Source organism: Medicago sativa, chromosome 8 (genome assembly GCF_051527215.1).
Source record: "Medicago sativa cultivar Bolivia chromosome 8, Bolivia_mono, whole genome shotgun sequence".
Taxonomy (NCBI): Eukaryota; Viridiplantae; Streptophyta; class Magnoliopsida; order Fabales; family Fabaceae; genus Medicago; species Medicago sativa.
Window position 1 is genome coordinate 18,365,771 of NC_140756.1, and position 18,865 is coordinate 18,384,635.

Below are 18,865 nucleotides of genomic sequence, written 5' to 3' on the forward strand. Positions count from 1 at the left end.
TATCATATTCATGCTATTAAGTTACATGAAAGAACTTATGCTTTAGTTGCTTTAGCTTCTCATGAAAGAAAAAATTAAAGTGAGAAATTTGATAATAAACTTGGAAACATAAACAACTTATGTTAGATGTAGCACTAGTACCTACTAAGTAGAACAAATTTTGAGTTAGAAATTATGTTAAAAGAAATTTAACAGAAATGAATTATCATTTAAATATATCTTGAGCTCTTGATTATTGTATGCTCAGACCTATGGGGTAGAGATATGAATTATCATGTGAATATAACGATAATCAAGAGTAATAGATGCTAATGGATTTGCTAATTCATTGTCAGGGACCTAACTGATAGTAAGTATGCACAGCCAGGGACCTAACAATATGTTGGTGTTTAATGGAAGATTGATTTTGAACAAAAAAGATAATTAGATAACATTTAAGGATTTAAAATTTAGGGATTTAGGGATTTGATATTCAATTTGGGGATATTGATTTTTGGTTCAGGGACCAAAGTGACCATTTTCTACTTTCACTTTGTTCCCTGTGACACCTCATATGCGCTACATCATCACTTAACAGATTTTTTTAACGTCAGGGACTAAAGTGATAACGGAAGTGCAAAGTCAGGGACTTTTGTATTTAATCCTGAGTCAGGGACCTATGTGACAGCGAGGTGCAGAGTCAGGGACCAAAGTGACTATTTGCTCATAAAATAAACTACTCCAGTTAAAATCCAAAACAAATATATTTAAGTCGCTTTTAATATTTGGTCAAGAGATTCGTAAGTGTAGCGTAGTTGGTAGCTACCAGGGATATTATGTGCAGGGGTTGGGGTTCGAACCCCGAATTCCCCACTTCTCCACACATATTGTGTGTAAATCTAGCCGCTGACAAAAAAAAAAAAAAAATTGGTCAAGAGATCAAACCTTTGGCCAATACAAAAAAAAATTGGTCAAGAGATCAAACCTTGGCCAATACATATAAAAAAAATATTTGTTGCAAAAGTGGATTTCGATCAACATGTGAAATTAATTTCTGTTAATAATTTTCGTGAATATTAATTCCGAGTTTACTTATAGCATCCACATGAGGAAATCTACTTTTTGGTACTTAATTTTTAAGGTATAAAGAATGTGTAATTTAAATAACATAACATTTTTTTGTTTTACTTTTAAATGTTTTTCTAACTACTAATATTACTTTTTATTAATTTCTTATGACAAATCAAAACTTTGAATGAACGTATCAAACACATGAATTGTGATTACCTGAAAAATTCGAACTGTAGACATAAGGTGATATACTCTTAAATCTCAAGTGAACATCATCCGACTAACCTCTCGAGGTTGTTTGTTTTATATGTTATTTTAAATTCAACTTACTAACTAACTTGACCATAATCAATAACTTATTTACTATAAATTTATCAACCCCATCTGCAAACCTATCTATTGCACCTTATTTTGTCAAACAAAACCTTGAATTTATGTATTGAAATAGAAAGAAAGGAGAATATTGTATTGAACTGCACATATCACTAAATTAAACCTTGTAAAAGATTATCAATAATGGTATCAATATCATACTGCATTTAGCAATAGAAACGAACATAATATTTTGTTTTTTAGGCATGAAAGGAGCCAAAGATGCATAATAAAGTCATCATAAATAAATGTACTTCACGTGCCCTCGTTTCTTCTGTGATGGGCCAACCTGGTTCACGTGAACATCACGTGATGCTCACCTCGTCGGTAGATGAATGAATGCACAACACACTGCCACGTGGAAGGCTACAAAAACTCAAACGTTGAAGGCGTGTGAATGCGAGATGTGCAAAAACGTGTGTGATTGTTTTCGATGACAGGATTAGGTGGGAGCCACCGTAAACGCGTGACCACCACCTATTCAAATAACCACTCTAAGAAATCTAAGGGAAAACCCTATCGACCGTCTTCAGAACATTCTTTAAACGTTTAAAAGTAGAGAAATGATATTTGTATAACCATTTTTTATAATTTTTGTGACAACTTTCTCTTTTATACTTACATTATGTTTTTACTTTCTCTCTCTAGTGCTTTGGTTTTTGTGTAAATACATAATTTTCTTTGTAAAATCATGGTTGTCAATCAAATTGATGTTCAAATAACATTGCTCTTAAAAGTAATAGTGATTATTACATAGAAAATTATTCTCTTTGATCTCAATTTTATAAAGGGAAATTTATTCTTTAGATTTATTTTGTTATAATATATGACTCAAAATTCGAGTTATGGAGGTGTGCAAAATCGGGACCCGATTTGTCTAAATCGTGGCCCAATTTTTGGCTGAATTTGAAGTTGTAGGTTCGACATTTTTCGGGGTCCGATTTTGGCAGATAAGGATCAAATAGTACTCTGTACTATGTGTACTATGGTGAATTTCGGAGGCTGGTTTTGTGACTTCGGTCCCGATTTTCTCGTATTCTGAACATTATAAATGGTCTCATTCTTCATGTTTTGAGCGAGGTTTCAAGAGAGAAACTTGGGAAATCAAAGGAGGTAACTTTAGGATTGAGAGTCTTTGATAAGTCTTCTTTTTAGAAGTTTTATTGGGTTGGAAAACATTTGTAAACACTCAGGTGAGTGAAAATCATTGAGTGTCTTGTTCAATGGTGAGATTGGGAAAAAATGGTATAAATTAGGGTTTGTTCTTTGTGGGATGTTAAGCTAATTTCTTTTAACCCTTTTTTGTTTCTCTTTGTAAGAACTCATTGATAGTGGATTAAAGAGATCAATCTCTCCCCCGGAGTAGGTCAAGTTGGACCGAACTGGGTAAACATTTCTTAGTGTGTTTGTTTCTCTTCTCTCTTTATCTTTTGCTTGTGGTTTTGTGCTTTTCACTTTGATTCCTAGATTAGATCTAGGTTTTGTTATTGTTGTTGCTTGTGATTACTTTGATATTGGTTACTACTTTCTTTTGCTCTACACATCATAGTATTATTGGTGTGATTTTGAGTCTGAATTCATGACATATTTAATAACTATTAACAGTGTCATGATCAATGGTAATACTACGAATACAATTTTGGCAGAAGGAAGGAAGATTGGTATAGAGTCTCTTAAAGTGTCAATCTCTATTCTCCCATAAATAACAGAGACGAAGATTAGTGTCACTAAATGTGAACATAAGATACAACATTACAAAGATAGCATATTTTTCACTTTGAATATTTTTTCGACCATATGGTTGATTATTTTTTAAAAGTCTCTGAATAATAATCTCCAAATAATTTATATCAAATTTAGTTTTTAAAAAATATAAAACAAATAATCTCAAATATAATTAAATCTAACTTTTTTTGGTGAAATAACTATTTTTCCCTTATTTAATATCCAAAATATATTGATATAAGAAACTAGAGGGGTATCTGTTTTTAACATATTATTTTGTATTGAAAATTGATATAAGTAACAATTTATTAAGAAATTTACACATCTCTTCTTTCAAAAGAAAAAATAAGTTGACACATCGCTTGTCCTAAAAAAAATGTACACATCGTAGTCTGATTGAGTATTGATTAATATAAAAAAAAAAAAAAAAAGAGTATTGATTAATATTTCTATCTCATTGTTCCGTGACTCAGTTGGTAGGACAATGTATTTTTATATGCAATATGCAGGGGTCGAGGTTTGAACCCCGGACACCCCGTTTATTCACCTTATAAGGTGAATTCTAGCCACTAGACTACCTGACAAAAAAAAAATATTTCTATCTCATTTGAAATGTACATACTTTTTAAGATTCAATAAACTTCTCACTTTATCGTCCATTCATATTCGAACCCGGGACCTCACAGTTGTGTGTGAGTTTAATTTCAGTGGATTACCACTTCATCTAAGACAAAAAAATAAAAATAAAAAATGAAACACATTATATAAAACTGAGAAGGTACGCATAATACAATGGAATAAACGTTATTGTACTCCTACTTTATTTTCCTTGAGGTACACTCCAATCAGGTCCACTATTGATGAGGCCTCGACAACTTGTTTATGTACAAACCTCAAACAAATCCTCAAACCTCAAATAAATCAAAACATGTTTAGTTCCTAGGCATCTTTATTTGTTTAACTTTAATGGCAATTATGATTCCATTAATTGAAGAGTGTTTGATTGTGTTTTCTATCCCTTCTAACTTTATTGGCAATTATTCGGTCCATTCATATTGAACAATTTATTAGCAAAAGAATTTTTTTTTAAAATAAGTAGTTTAATAGTAAAATATTTTTTTAAGGGAGTAGTATATGCTTTTAATATAAAAAATAAACTAATTATTTTATTCTAATTTCATTTTAATTTTTATAAAAGAAAAAAAAAATATCCTTCTCTGGAATGGTAACATGATGCTCTCCTTTAAGCCAATTCATGCTCTTAGGTAAAGATATGATGCTCACCCTTGCAAAGTCTAGAGTTTTCTTTCTCCTTAATGTGTGTTCCCAGTGCAAAGATTAATAGTTTCACTATAATTTCCAACAACTGGAACTTCACTTCTCTTGATAAATAACTTGGTTTCCTCATCCTCAACGGTAGGGCAACAAAAAGTGCTTTAACTTTATCATTGAGAAGATGTAAACTAGATTGGCATTTTGGGAGCATCGTCTTCTAAATAAGTCCAGAAGGCTGGCCATCGAAACCTTAATTATGTCTTCCACTTGGAATTCCATCATTAAAGTCAAGAGCGTTCTCATCGTGATTTCTCTTGGCATGCTGGCTCTCATACATTCACAAACTAAAATGAATTGAGGCACCAAAAATCAATAATACTTAAAAGGAACTTTAGTAATTCATTTTAGAACAAAACTCATGTTAACAAGTGTCATCGTAGTCATGTAAAAAAGGTTTCATTAGAGTATTGTTTAAGTAATCTATTAAAAGAAATTTTGTCTTAAAAATATAAATAAAATACACTTTGTCAATATCAAATTAAAAAAATTCACTTGTCATAATAATAAGGGTCTTGCTAATGAATACTCTCAGAGCGTTGGTTAAAGAAATGATAAAAGGAAACTTTAAATTGAAAATTTAACTTTTTTGCAAGATAAACAATTAAAAATGTAATGATTACACATTTTCAAATAAAAATTTACCTCATTTGTTTTTTTTTCAAACAGGTGCCCTAAGAGTTACTACTTTTTAATTCAAGTTAGTTGAGATACGCTCAAGTTAGTTGAAATAAGTAATTAAATTGTTTGTTAAGTTTCTTTGTTACTTTTGTGCTAGTTAGTTAGTTTTGGATAATTACTTGTATGGCAAGTAATACACATAGTTTGCATATAGATATGATGTAAACCCAAATTCATTGCTAATGAGAATCATAAGTTCACACTCAACCATAACATTCTCTTCTTCTCTCTCAATTCTCAGTTACAAATTCTCTCTCAAATCACAAATAACTTGCACAACAAGTAATCCTTTTATTGCGCTGACAAATCGGCCTCACGAGCCTCTAGTTCATATATGAGGGAGGAAATAAGCTTCAAACACGCAATCATAGAAGAATTAATTATAGAAACCTTGTGCAAGAAACCATGAATGGTAACAACAATTTCAACACTCTTCTTCCAATTCTTGAAGGTGGAAATTAGGAAAGACAGTAAAGAATGAAGAGATTTAATATGATGAGGTGTAATTATGCCTCTACTTCAGCTGGTGTGAATATGAAGCTTGTAAAGAATGAAGATGAGGAGCTAGTTGACCCTACATTGTTCAAACAAGTTGTAGATCACCGAGGTATTTATCCAATAGTAGGCCATATATAATTTTTGTTGTTGGTATAATCAGCAGGTTCATAAGTGAACCTAGAAGCTCTCACTTACTAGCAGCCAAAAGAGTGATGAGATCCATCAAAGGAACTTTAGATCATTGCGTATTGTTCTATGAAAATGTCAATGGAACTGCTATGAGCCTAGTTACTTATTCTGATGCAGATTGGTGTGGAGATAAGTAAGACAAAAAAAACACTTTTGAATACTTGTTTAAGTTTCTTGATGTTCCAATATCATGGTGTACCAAGAAACAACCAGTGGTTGCTTTCTCAACTTGTGAATCTGAGTATATAGCAGGCTGCTTAGCAACATGTCAAGCAATACAGGTGATTTGGTTATGTGTTGAAAGAATTGAAGACATAAGTTTGTAAGCCTATTGCATTGCTCATTGACAAAAATATGCTATAGATTTGGTTAAGAATACAATGTTACATGGATAAAGAAAATATATAGAGGCAAGGTTTCACTTTATCAGAGAACAATTGAACCAAAAAATGCTTAAGGTTATACATTGTCCTACATAGGAGTAGCTAGCTGATGTGTATACATAAGTTGTTAAGATTGACAATTTTTTCATATTAAGGAGCATGATTGGAATGGTGAAGTTAAATAACTTGAATTAAGAGAGGATTTTAGTTTTTAATTCAAGTTAGTTGAGATAAGCTCAAGTTAGTTGAAATAAGTAGTTAAAATTGTTTGTTAAGTTTGTTAGCTACTTTTGTGCAAGTTATTTAGTTTTGGACAATTACTTGTATAACAAGTAATGTACATAGATAACTTGTAAACCCAATTTGATTGCTAATGAAAATCATAAGTTTGCAATCAAGGAGAACATTCTCTTCTTCTCTCTCAATTCTCAATTATGAATTTTCTCTCAAAACACAGATAACTTGCACCGCAATTTAACCTTTTGTTGCGTTATCACTAAGGGCACTTGTTGTCATTCTCTTAAAAATAAATACACATTTTCTATATTAAAATTACTACCTCCATCTCTAATTATAGAACCTTTTTGGCCAAATAACAAAAATTTAAAAAGTTGGTAGTAATATTTAATTTGTTTGTAATTACTATTGATTTTACAAGAGCGTGGGTTAATTTATGTTTTCCACGTGATATTTATTCTTTATTGAAAAAAAGATATAAAATAAATATGAGTATGTTGATAAAGAAATACTCTCTCCGTCCTTTTTTTTTTAAGAACACTTTACAAAAACCATGTCAGAAATGTGGGTAAAGAAATATGGGTATGCTGAAGTAATAATTTGTCTAAAATATATTTGACTATTACTAAATTACCTTTGTATATAAATGCATTTAATGCTATTTTTCAAATTCAAAGATAAATTGATAGTATTTTTTTTGACTAAAAATAAATGATATTTATTCATTCAAATTGATAGAGTACATCAATACAATGTAAATTCGCTAAAAACAAAAACGACGAATCTACGAACAAACTCACAACATCCATGTTAATAGCATAAAACGACAAAGTACAAAAGCTTACACATATGAATATATTCAAGTCTCTGAAATCTCAAGCCTCCGGATCAGCAACGTTGACGACGCCAAAACCATCGATTGGATATGCCAAAGATAAATTGATAGTATTAATAAGGGGTGTATTTGTCCCTAAAAAAGAAGGGGTTTACAAAAGACCTAAAAATTGAGTTTTTATTGTTAGCAACATATGTTTGTCAAACTATTATAAGGTTTTGACTACTAAAATTGATTTTATATTGTTTGAAATTGAATCAGGATGAAGAATATGTACAGAGTCAACTAAGTAACAAGACGAGTGTTCAATGGTTAAATGATCGTCTTGTAACGTATATAAAAAGAGACTTCTTAGAACTATTAGTAATGATGTAATTTTAGCTCATTTTTAACAAATGGAATATAGAGTATTTTTTTTTGTAATTTTGGTTGCTACAACTACTTTTAATATAATTTCTTATTAAATTTAGTTTTATTTAATTATTTGACAAAAAAAATGTGCCTCACCAACATTTTAAGTCCAGATCCGCTTCTGAGTGAGTCTTATATTTAATGACAAATATTTTTTTTGTAAACGGTCTTGTAATTAAATATAGAGGGAGTAATTGAAATAGTTGAAAATATTAAGGCTTTGTTTGGATTGATGGAATTGGATGGAATGGAGTGGAATGGAATGGTATGGAATGTGATTCCATTGTTTGGATATTTTAAAAATGAGTGGAATGGAATGGTATATGATGGTATCCATTCCATCCCATTCCATCCACTTCTCTCATTTTTCTTCCCCTCCAATTTGGGAGGTATAGGATGGAATCCAACCTCTTAATTTATAAATTACTATATTATCCATTTTGTACATCACCTTTATTTATTAAATCCACCTTGCGTTTTCATTTTGTTCTTCCTGTAGCTTTCGACATTGTCTGTGGTTCTCGTACAAAGCTGAAATTCATAATTCAGTTTTTTCGTTTTCTTCTTCCTGCTATCTTTCGACCTTGCCTATGATCAATTTCTTCTCTCATTTTCTTCTTCATTCTAGCTTTAGACCTTGTTTAATTTTTAGACCTTGCCTATGATCATTTTCTTCTTCATTTTAATAAGAGATTAAAAGTGAACATTTTAATAAAACATTTTTTTTGAACAAAACATTTTAATAAAACATTAATACCTGTTTTAATTATACATAGCAATATTGTTTAATGAGGGTAAAAATGGAATAAAAAAATGTAACACATACCATTCCGTCCATTTTCCAAACGATGGAATGAAAATTTCGTTCCATTCCGTCGTAAAATATCCAAACAATGGAACGAAACATTTGTTCCATTCCGCTCCGTTCCATCCCATTCCATCATATTCCATTCCATTCCGCTCCGTTATGTTCCATCAATCCAAACAAAGCCTAAAGGAGTGTTGTAAAAATGGATAAAAAAATTCTCAAAAATCTTATATTTAAAGACAAAGGTATTACATGTGTAAGTACCTATTCGATCCTCTCTAAAGACATTTGTAGTAGTAGCATTTTGTTTTGGACAATTTTCCTTTTTTTTATGAACATAGCAACTTGTCATCATAGGAAAAGAGTGTGAGAGTTGCAAATATTTTCCGTACCATTTATTATTACGTGGTAAACTCAATGCTTTGTTAATGTTTTTGGTAAGAAACAAAGCTACCGACTTCATCTTTGCGCACACAAAACATCAAAGGTTCATAACTATGAGTCACATGTGAGTTATTGTTGGTTCCACTATTCAGCACGAGCACCATAAATAATGTAATCAAATCATTTCTTAAACTTGAAGGTTAGTTTGTCCTTATCAATCTAAAATTAAAATATCCATCTACTTGCAAATAATAATAGCCCACTGTTTTGGTGTTTCCTTCATCTATATTTCTTTTTTTTATAAGTCCTTCATCTACGTAAAATATTAATTTGTTACACATGTTTATTGGAAATCTAATCTAATTCATAGTTTGTTCATAAAATTATAATAAATGATATTTAAGTAGTTTTTATATTATATTTTAAAAAAAACTATAACAAAAAAGTGATCATTAGCTTATAGCAACATGCGTAAAAAAAACAAAAAAAAAAACTTACAGAAATAACAATTACCTATAGCATCCCTAAAAAAAAAACAATTACCTATAACAACATGTGTAAAAAAAGGAAGCCCCTAATATAGACCTCTTTTTTTTGGTCCACCCATGATCCTCACTAAATGACCTACAACAAAAGGAAGCCCCTAATATAACAACATGTATTGATGCTTGCATCAATACATGTAGTTTTGTCAAAAAAGAGTTTTTTTTTTTTTTTTTATGTGTTGTGTAGATGTGTTCAATTTTAAACCATCGTAAACTAAAATTTATTTGATGTTAACCCTCTAATTCTTAAGGAAAATGACTTCTAATAATTCAGAGTTCGATCGTGAGGTAAGAATGACATAGCTAAATATTTTTCAACTGAGAAATTGAACTTAGGTTCTCCTGAACGATTCGTCTTCGATAAAGCTCATTAACCGCTTGAGCTCAATTTGTTATTGATTGTTTTTTTTAATACTGGTTATTAGTTTAATCGACCATTATTATTCTATATATTAATTTTTGATATTATATATATATATATATATATATATATATATATATAATATTTTACATCAAATCTATTATTTTATTATGTCTTTAAAATATTAATATTAATCAATTAGTATAACATAATTTGTAATTAAAATATTAATAAACTAATCCAAATTAAACCATATTAAATTTGATTGGAAATATAAGTATTTCGGTGGCTTGAAGTTTGTCATATTTGTAGGCATATGTACTCTGCCGTTTTATGGTATTGACATGGATGTTGTGAGTTTGTTCGCAGATTCATCATTTTTGTTTTTAACGACTTTAAATTTATATTGTACCAATGTACTATATCAATTTGAACGAATGAATATCGTTTATTTTTATTTTTGTAAAAAAAATCTATCTTTGGACCAAATGAGTTTTTCATTATCTCAAAATCAATTTAAATCGCATCGCAAACACCCATAAAGTTTTGTAGAGATTAAGATTGATTGAAGTCAATAATTTGACACATACAACTTATTGTGATTGTTGGATCAAAATCGAATAGTTAGAACTTAAGCTCAATATTTCCTAATTAAAAGAAACAAATCTACATTAAATTTAAAACCGTTCTAATATCAATTAAACAAAGGAAATGCTAACAAATGCACTTGTTATAAAGTTTAAAGAAGAAATTTTATATTGAAAATGATGCGATGCATTTAACACATAATTTTTTAAAAAAAATAAGTAATTTTTTCTTCATAAAATTTATCAATTATTTTATTATTTTTAAATCCTTAACAAATGTCCTTAAGGAGACCTGTTAAACAATGACAATTGAAAATATAATAGTAGTTCTTAACCAAGTTTATAGTTATCAAAAATGATATTTGAACATCCATTTTGTGACAACTTTCTCTCTCATACTCACATTATTTTTTACTTTATCTCTCTATTGCTTTGGTTTTCATGCAATACATACTTTTTCTTTATAAATCATGGCTGTCTCATAAGTTGTCAATCAAATGGACTCCTCTATAGTTATAGACCAAGATCCGTACAAGAATTGAACCAATTTTTTTTTTTTTTTGAATCGGTATATATTATTACCAACAAGCCCGTACAAGAATTGAACCAATAAATCCTACTCCTATTTCAATTTCATTTTGTAGGGTTTATAGTAGATGACTGGTAGATAGATTATCGTACTAGGACCAAACAAACAAAAGCATAACTAATAATCGTACTTATTACCTCTCAACTTCCAACAATTTAACCATGGTTAACCTTTTTAACCCTAGTTAACACAAAAAACCACACTCCTCGTTTGTTTGTTTACACTTTTGCAGCAGCAGTTACAACCTCACAGGTAGAAAAGCGCAAACGCCGTTCTTCTCTCTTTTCATTCTCCACACCTTCATTTCATTGCAAAAAAAAAAAAAAAACAATAATCCTAGTTTTTCCCAAGGTTTGGAACATGTTTCATATGTTTCAACTCTTTGTTTACTTATGATGTTTGTTTTTACCATTGTTGTTTCTTCAATCATTGTCCTTTGTTTCTTCATGAATCTTATTTTTGGTTTTACAGTTTCTGAGAATTTTTGGAACTCAAAATTGAATTTTTTTGAGATCTGAGATTGAGGGTATTATTAGTTTGAAGTTGTGGGTTTTGTTGATTTTTGTGTAAAGTTGAGATTTTTTTGGATTTTGGTGTCTGGGTTTTGTTTTGAGGATGAAGATTGAAGTGGGTTTAGGAGGAAATAGGTTATGGAATGAAGATGAAAAAGCTATGGTGGTTGAAGTTTTAGGTGTTAATGCTTTTGATTATTTGGTTACAAATTCAGTTTCAAATGAGAATCTTTTGACAGCAATTGGGAGTGGTGAGAATCTTGAAAACAAGCTTTCTGATCTAGTTGAAAGATCTAACGTTTCGAATTTCAGTTGGAATTATGCGATTTTTTGGCGAATTTCTCAGTCAAAGTTTGGTGATTGGGTTTTAGGTTGGGGAGATGGGTGTTGTAGGGAACCTAAAGAGGAGGAAAAGGAACAGAATTTGGGGATGAAAAGTGTTGTTGAAGATGAAAAACAACAAAGAATGAGGAAAAGTGTGTTGCAGAAGCTTCATGCGACATTTGGTGGTTTAGATGATGACAATTATGCTTTTGGATTGGACCGTGTGACCGATACGGAGATGTTCTTTCTTGCATCAATGTATTTCTCTTTTCCTAATGGACATGGTGGACCAGGTAAGTGTTTTGCATCTGGGAAGCATTTGTGGTTATGTGATGCATTGAAATCTAGTAGCTCTGATTATTGTGTTAGGGCTTTTTTGGCTAAATCTGTTGGATTTAAGACTATTGTTTTAGTTCCTACTGATTTAGGTGTTGTTGAATTGGGTTCTGTTAGAATTGTTGGCGAGAGCGTTGAATTGTTGCAAACTATTAAATCTGTGTTTTCAACACAATCATCGTTTGCTAGGGTTAAGTCGATTTCATCGTTGGATGGAAAGAGAGACGAGAATGCTCCTTTTTCTTGTTTGAAAGTTGGGGAGAGTGTTAAGAACAATAGTAATAATAATGGTAATCTTCATCTTCATCATCAGAATAATAATAATCATAGTAGAGTTGAGGGGATTGGAGTTCCCAAGATTTTCGGGCAGGATTTGAACTCGGCCACACATTTTCGGGAGAAACTTGCTATTAGGAAAATGGATGATAGGCAATCATGGGGAGGCCGTCCGAATGGGAATGGAATTAGTTTTCCAAATGGTGTTCAGGGTTCAAGTTGGAGAGGTAGTCAAGTTGTGAGGCAGCATGCGCCTGTCGATGTTTTTGCTCCTAGGCCTTCATCGAGCAATGCAGCCGAGCTAGCAAACGGTGTGAGGCAAGATTTCGTGCTCAACAACTATCAACAGCAACGGAAGCCACAAATGCAAATTGATTTTTCAGGAGCCACATCGAGACCTTCAGTGAGATCAATTGTTGGTGAATCGGAGCTTTCTGATGTTGAAGCTTCTTGCAGGGAGGAGAATCCTAGTCCCTCCGATGATAGGAGGCCAAGGAAACGTGGCAGAAAGCCAGCAAATGGAAGGGTAGAACCCCTCAATCATGTGGAGGCAGAGAGGCAAAGACGCGAGAAGCTAAACCAGCGTTTTTACGCATTACGAGCTGTTGTGCCGAATATTTCCAAGATGGACAAAGCATCTTTGTTAGGAGATGCCATTGCTTACATCAACGAGCTTCAAGCAAAACTCAAGACGATGGAATCCGAGAGAGAGCAATTAGGAATCGCTTCTAGAGATGGATCATCATCGGTATTGCCAGCAAACTCTAGAGCAGAAAATCATCAAAGCAGTGCTCCTGATATCGATATTCAAGCTGCACAAGATGGAGTTATCGTAAAGGTGAGTTGTTCTATTGATGTTCATCCTATTTCAAAACTCGTCCAATCATTCAAAGACACCGAAATCGATATCGTTGAGTCGAAACTCAATGCTGCAAATGATACTGTCTTCCACACATTCATAATTAAGTCACAAGGTTCCGAGCAGCTGACAAAGGAGAAGTTGATTGCAGCATTTTCCAAAGAAACCAACTCCTTATAGCCATAGTTCATATTCATGATACATAGAGAAGAACAAACAAATCTGCATTTTTTTCTCAGAAATTTTGCTTTACAACAGAGGATTTAAAACAAATGCAGTGTGATCTAGAGAAGTAGAATAATAGGCAATAGCTCCTATTAACCGTGTAGGATAGCAAATTTATGTTTGTCTATAGTATACACAGTTTATTTATCATAAGTATTATTGTTGCAAGGTCCATTGTTTTCTTCAGCTTTAACCAATCTACAGCATTTATTTTGGTCATATGGATGTTTTTTTCTTTCTTGTATTCTACTAAGTTCTGTGCATAGCAGCAAAGTATTAGTTAATGGTTTTCTTTTGTCATTTGTATCATTTTTAGAGATAAAGATATGCTCTCTTTTTTTGGGGGGAATATTATGTGGTCTAGGGTAATTTCTGTGATGTAATATTTTCTTATGTTGGATGCTTTATCCCCATCCCCATTTGAACAATATCTTTCATTTCTTACTAGAAATGCAAGTTTCTTGTAAAAATTCACCACCTACTCTAAAGAAAGAGTTTTATCCAAATTGGAAAGCATGTTTCTTACTTTTATAGCCTTTAAATCTAGTTTTTATCTGTATGTGTGTTTGTGTTTTTATTGACATAGTAAATGTGTGACATGTTTATCGTTTTTGACCGTCTGATCTTAAATCATCGATGAAAATCATTTAGTGAATGTCTAAATCGACAGTGAATTTGACAAAATCATAGTACATCGGCCGTGATCTAGTCAACATGCACAAGGATGTTTTGGTGAAGTTATAATGTGAGCTGGCCGATTTTAAATCATGGTTGAAATCAATTAATGTATTTAATGCACGTTTTTGTTACTTAATGCAATGAATCTTGATCATTTTTTGAACTAGTGCATAATTTTTACCTCTTTTTGCATGCCCAAGGGAATTGTTTGTTTTTCATTTGTTTGTTTGAAAATGGAAAAAGAAACCAAGGAGGGACAGACAAACTTTTGCATACTAGATTCTTGGTCTCAATCTAATAACTTCACTAACCGTAAATAGATTCTAAAGGACTACTAGTTGGTTATGAAAAGGAGGAAAAGTACTTACTAACCCTTAATTTGTAGACACTTACTTTGTTATTTTTCATCTTTCTATAAAGAGTTTGAGGTATCTCTAACTATCTTAGGCAAAGAAAGGTACCTAACCTGAGGACCAAGGTTGAAAAGCAGTTATAACTAAACTGAAAAAGAAGCCTAAACAATAATAAAAAATGTGTTAAGCAACAAATAATCATGGTGCAAAATTATTATATAAATAGAAGTAATATATAGTGCATTGTGTGGTCCTGCATTGTGGTTTGCATCGTGTGACTCGTGTTTTGATTTTAATATATGCTTTTAATTTTAATGTTTGAATTAGTAAACGTTCACGTGCTTAGTTCTTATCATTGAATGAGTTTTGTGAGGACAAGGAACATGTGGTGCACGTGACTCGTTGTTGTTAGTACTCCCTCCGTCTCAGAATATCTGACCCAATTTGGTTTTTCACACAGATTAAGAAAAATATATAAATAAAGGGGGAAGTGGAATATATTGTATTGAGAATGATGAAAGTAATATTAATTAGAGTTATATTGTATTGGAAATGATGAAAGTTGTATTAAAAATTGAAATGAGTCAGTTATTTTGAAACATTTTTTTTAATAAATGAGTCAGATATTCCGGGACGGAGGGAGTATTAATTACAGGAGTAAATGAAAGTTAGGACCTGTGAATTTGGAAACAATACAACAAGGAGAAAAATGACAAGACATGGGAAAGTGTGTGTAAGAGTCATAAGTTACGTGACATATCCCAGCAAGGTCTTGTCAGATTTGCATGGACTTCTTGCGTTTGATTAGGTTCATTTTTGTTGAATTAAATTACCATCACACACCAATTTTCATTACTATATTTTTTTGTTATTCTTTTTGGGTCAATGGCCATTGATTATGGGGGTCAATGACCACTGTTGGTAGAATTTGAACTTGGAATATGTTATTGTAAAAAAAATCGAACTTAGAATAATAAAAGTCTCATAATCTCTTCCTCAAAAAAAAAAAAAGTCTCATAATCTCAGGATCGAATACCACTACTAAAATAATAAGTAAAATAGGGTCCACGTAAGTTGGTTTATTTGTTAATGGTTCAACTAATACTACCTCCGTCCCTAATTATAGGACCCTTTTGAAAAAATAACGGGAATTAAGATAGTGGATATTTGTATTAAATATGTTTGTAATTACTATTGGTTTTACAATTTTATCCCTTAAGAGAGAGGGTTGGTTTATGTTTTCAACATGTTATTTATTGCTTATTGAAGAAAAAGATGTATAATAAATAGGGGCATGTATGTAAAGAAATAATTAATGTAGTTGAAAATAGCAAAGGGGTCTTATAAAAAGGGACAAAAAAAATTCTCAAAAGGGTCTTATAATTAGGGACGGAGGTAGTATTTCATAAGAATTTGCGTTGAGTTTGAATTTTATTGTAGAGAATTTTGTTGGTAGTGATAGGTAATAGATAAAGACTATATTTGTGTAAGTGCTATGTGATATTAGAGTTTTCTCCAACTTTGTTGAGTCTCCACGACCAATCTTGCCCAACATCACTTTATAAAAGAATAAGCCAAACTGTACGGACCCTATGGTCAGGGATAGCCTAAGGGGATGCCACTAAAGTAATTCTTGGCCCCCAAAGTTTTTAGGTCTAACATTAGATCCCTGAATTTTTTTCACTTTAAATATATTTTTATGAGCTAAATTCTTTAAACATTTTTGCGTCTAATTTGGTTAAATGGGAGTTGTAGACTTGTAGTTTATGTTGCAAGTTTGATCTCAAAGGTAGCAATTTTTTGTGTTAACCTTCCAGTTCAATGTTCAAACCCTGATCGTGAGCGATACCTATATTTAGTGTTGACATGCCTCAAATAAAATTACACAAATTTGCACATGTTAAAAATTTTAAATTGGTAAGTTTGCATTGAAACTTGTGTATTAATATTAACTATGTAGGAGTATCTTTTTCATAAATAATTTGTGTTTTTCAATAAAAGGTTGGGTTAAATATATTTTTGGTCCCTATAAAATTAGACTTTTTAAGTTTAACCCTCACTTAAATTTAATAGGTTTTATAGCCCTATAAAAAAAAATTTGCACTCAATTTTAGTCCCTAGTAAATTTAAATTTGTTTAATTATGCTTAAACTATTAAGTTTTTAAACAATTTTTTACATGTGTTAAGAACACTACTAAAGGTTTATCCACAAAAAATTATCTCAAAATTTGATTTCTATATCCAAATTTTTGTTACTTTTAACTTAAAACTTTTCATTTAAAAAAAATTATATTTAATTCATTTCATGTCAAAAAATTCTGAATTTTAGTAAATGAACCTTTAATAATGTTCTAAACTTGTCTAAAAAAAATCATTCAATAATTTAAAAGTTTAAAGATAATTAAACAAAGTTTGTTTTAGCAGGGACTAAAACTAAAATTATATGTAAATATTTTTTGTAGGGACTAAAAATGCTATTAAAATTAAGTAAGGACTAAACTTATAAGTTTCCAATTTTATAGGGATCAAAAACATATTTAACCCTAAAAGGTTTCCCATTTTAGTTGCTTTAACATGTGCAATGTTGCACATGTTAGCCAAACCCTATTATTATTTATGTTTCATTGTCAACATATTTAAAAGGCTTCAATTTAAATCCGTTTTAAGCCTACAAATGCATTGGGCCGACTCTGGTTAGGGTGTTTGCAGTTTAGTTTAAACTAGTCCTAGGTAAAAAGTCACTCAATTTAAACTTTAAAGATTACAATATGTAGTTTGATTCAGTTTGAATTTACTTTTTTGAAAAAAACAATGTTTTTTTTTTTAGAGAAAATAACTTATACCATTTCATTAAGAATCAAATCAACAATACATGTAGGAATATCATCAAAGATCTGGAAGCCAGTTGTAGATGGGGCTGCCTTGGCTAAAGTATGAGCAACCTCATTTGCTTGCCTCCTAATAAACTCAACATGAGAGTTTGTTAAGTAAGAATTACAAAATTGTCTACTACTATCCATAATAGATCCAAATTCGGTGACATCTCCACGGCCTTTGTTGAAGTAATCGGCAACCCTTTTAGAATCAACCTCGAAATCAACATTTGGTATTTGAAGTTCATAAATCCACCGAATCGCGTGATGTAATCCCAGAGCTTCTCCAACATCTATGGAACAAGCTGGAGTGAACGAAATGGTTTTTGAGCGGATATGATTACCATCAGAGTCACGAATGCACATTCCTAGCCCGACTCTATTCGAATTGTGTGGAAAAGATGCATCAATATTACATTTGTATCTACCGCTTCTCGGTTTCCTCCAACTATGATTAACATTCCCATTATTATGAGAAGACCTCTGATTGAGGGTTTGTTTGCTATTAGCACTTCTCCAACCTTCTAGCAAGTGTCTTGCTCTTTCCAGAATAGTAAATGTCGAATCTGACACCTGTTGCCAAAGCTTAAGATTCCTGGCTTTCCAAATACTCCAAATTACAGACACTAATTTCTCAATTTGTGCTGCAGTCAAATGTTGTAGTAAGTTAAAAATGATATCAGGAGCATTATCGTACTGGACCAAGGATGGGGAGATAAGGTGCCAAAGGTTGGCTGCTTGCCAGACCTCAATAGCTGACTGGCAGTGAAACAATATATGATAACTATCTTCGTGGGGATCGTCGCATCTGACACACTCTGAGGGGCAATTTACACCCCTGCTTCGCAGCTTCGCCCGAGTCGGAAAACAGTCTCTACATATTCTCCATACCAAATTTTTAACTTTGGGAGGAACTTTCAACCGCCATATACCACTCCAAAACCCAGGCTTACGCAGATGATCATTATTTATGACCTCTTCAATACAAATCCTATAAGCACTTTTCACTGAATATTGCCCATTCCTCTCCGCTTTCCAGATTAATGTATCCGTCTGTACTTGGTTATGTAGAGGAGTATTCAAAATACTTTGTGCCGTGTCATTTGCAAACAAATTTCGAATCAACGGTTCATTCCAGGCTTTAACTTCCTGATCAATAAGATGACCTACCGAAAAGGATTGGAGGTCCAACATGTCATCCCCCACAGGTGGAATACTGAGACCTGAGCCTATCCATGGCTCACTAAGAATGGGAATATTAAACCCTGAACCTATCTTCCATCTCGCTCCTTGTCTAACTACCACTTTTGCTTCAAAAATACTTCTCCAAACAAAACTTGGATTATGACCCAGCTTTGCATCTAGATAGGTACAATTAGGATAGTACCTGGCTTTGAAGATCCTTGAGACGAGGCTTTCTGAATTAGTTTGTAGCTTCCAC

General features: G+C 31.8%; 1 protein-coding gene across 1 annotated transcript; it reads left to right on the top strand.

The window, feature by feature from the left end:
- The first annotated feature begins 11,235 nt into the window (after positions 1–11,235).
- Positions 11,236–14,025, top strand: LOC146897504 (transcription factor MTB1-like). Its single transcript, XM_085731982.1, has one exon. The coding sequence runs from the start codon at positions 11,603–11,605 to the stop codon at positions 13,472–13,474; it is 1,872 nt and encodes a 623-aa protein (XP_085588108.1). The 5' UTR covers positions 11,236–11,602; the 3' UTR covers positions 13,475–14,025.
- Positions 14,026–18,865: the final 4,840 nt, after the last annotated feature.

Excerpts from the sequence above, each read along its gene's own strand:
- LOC146897504 (XM_085731982.1), top strand. The coding sequence starts at position 11,603 with ATGAAGATTGAAGTGGGTTTAGGAGGAAATAGGTTATGGAATGAAGAT.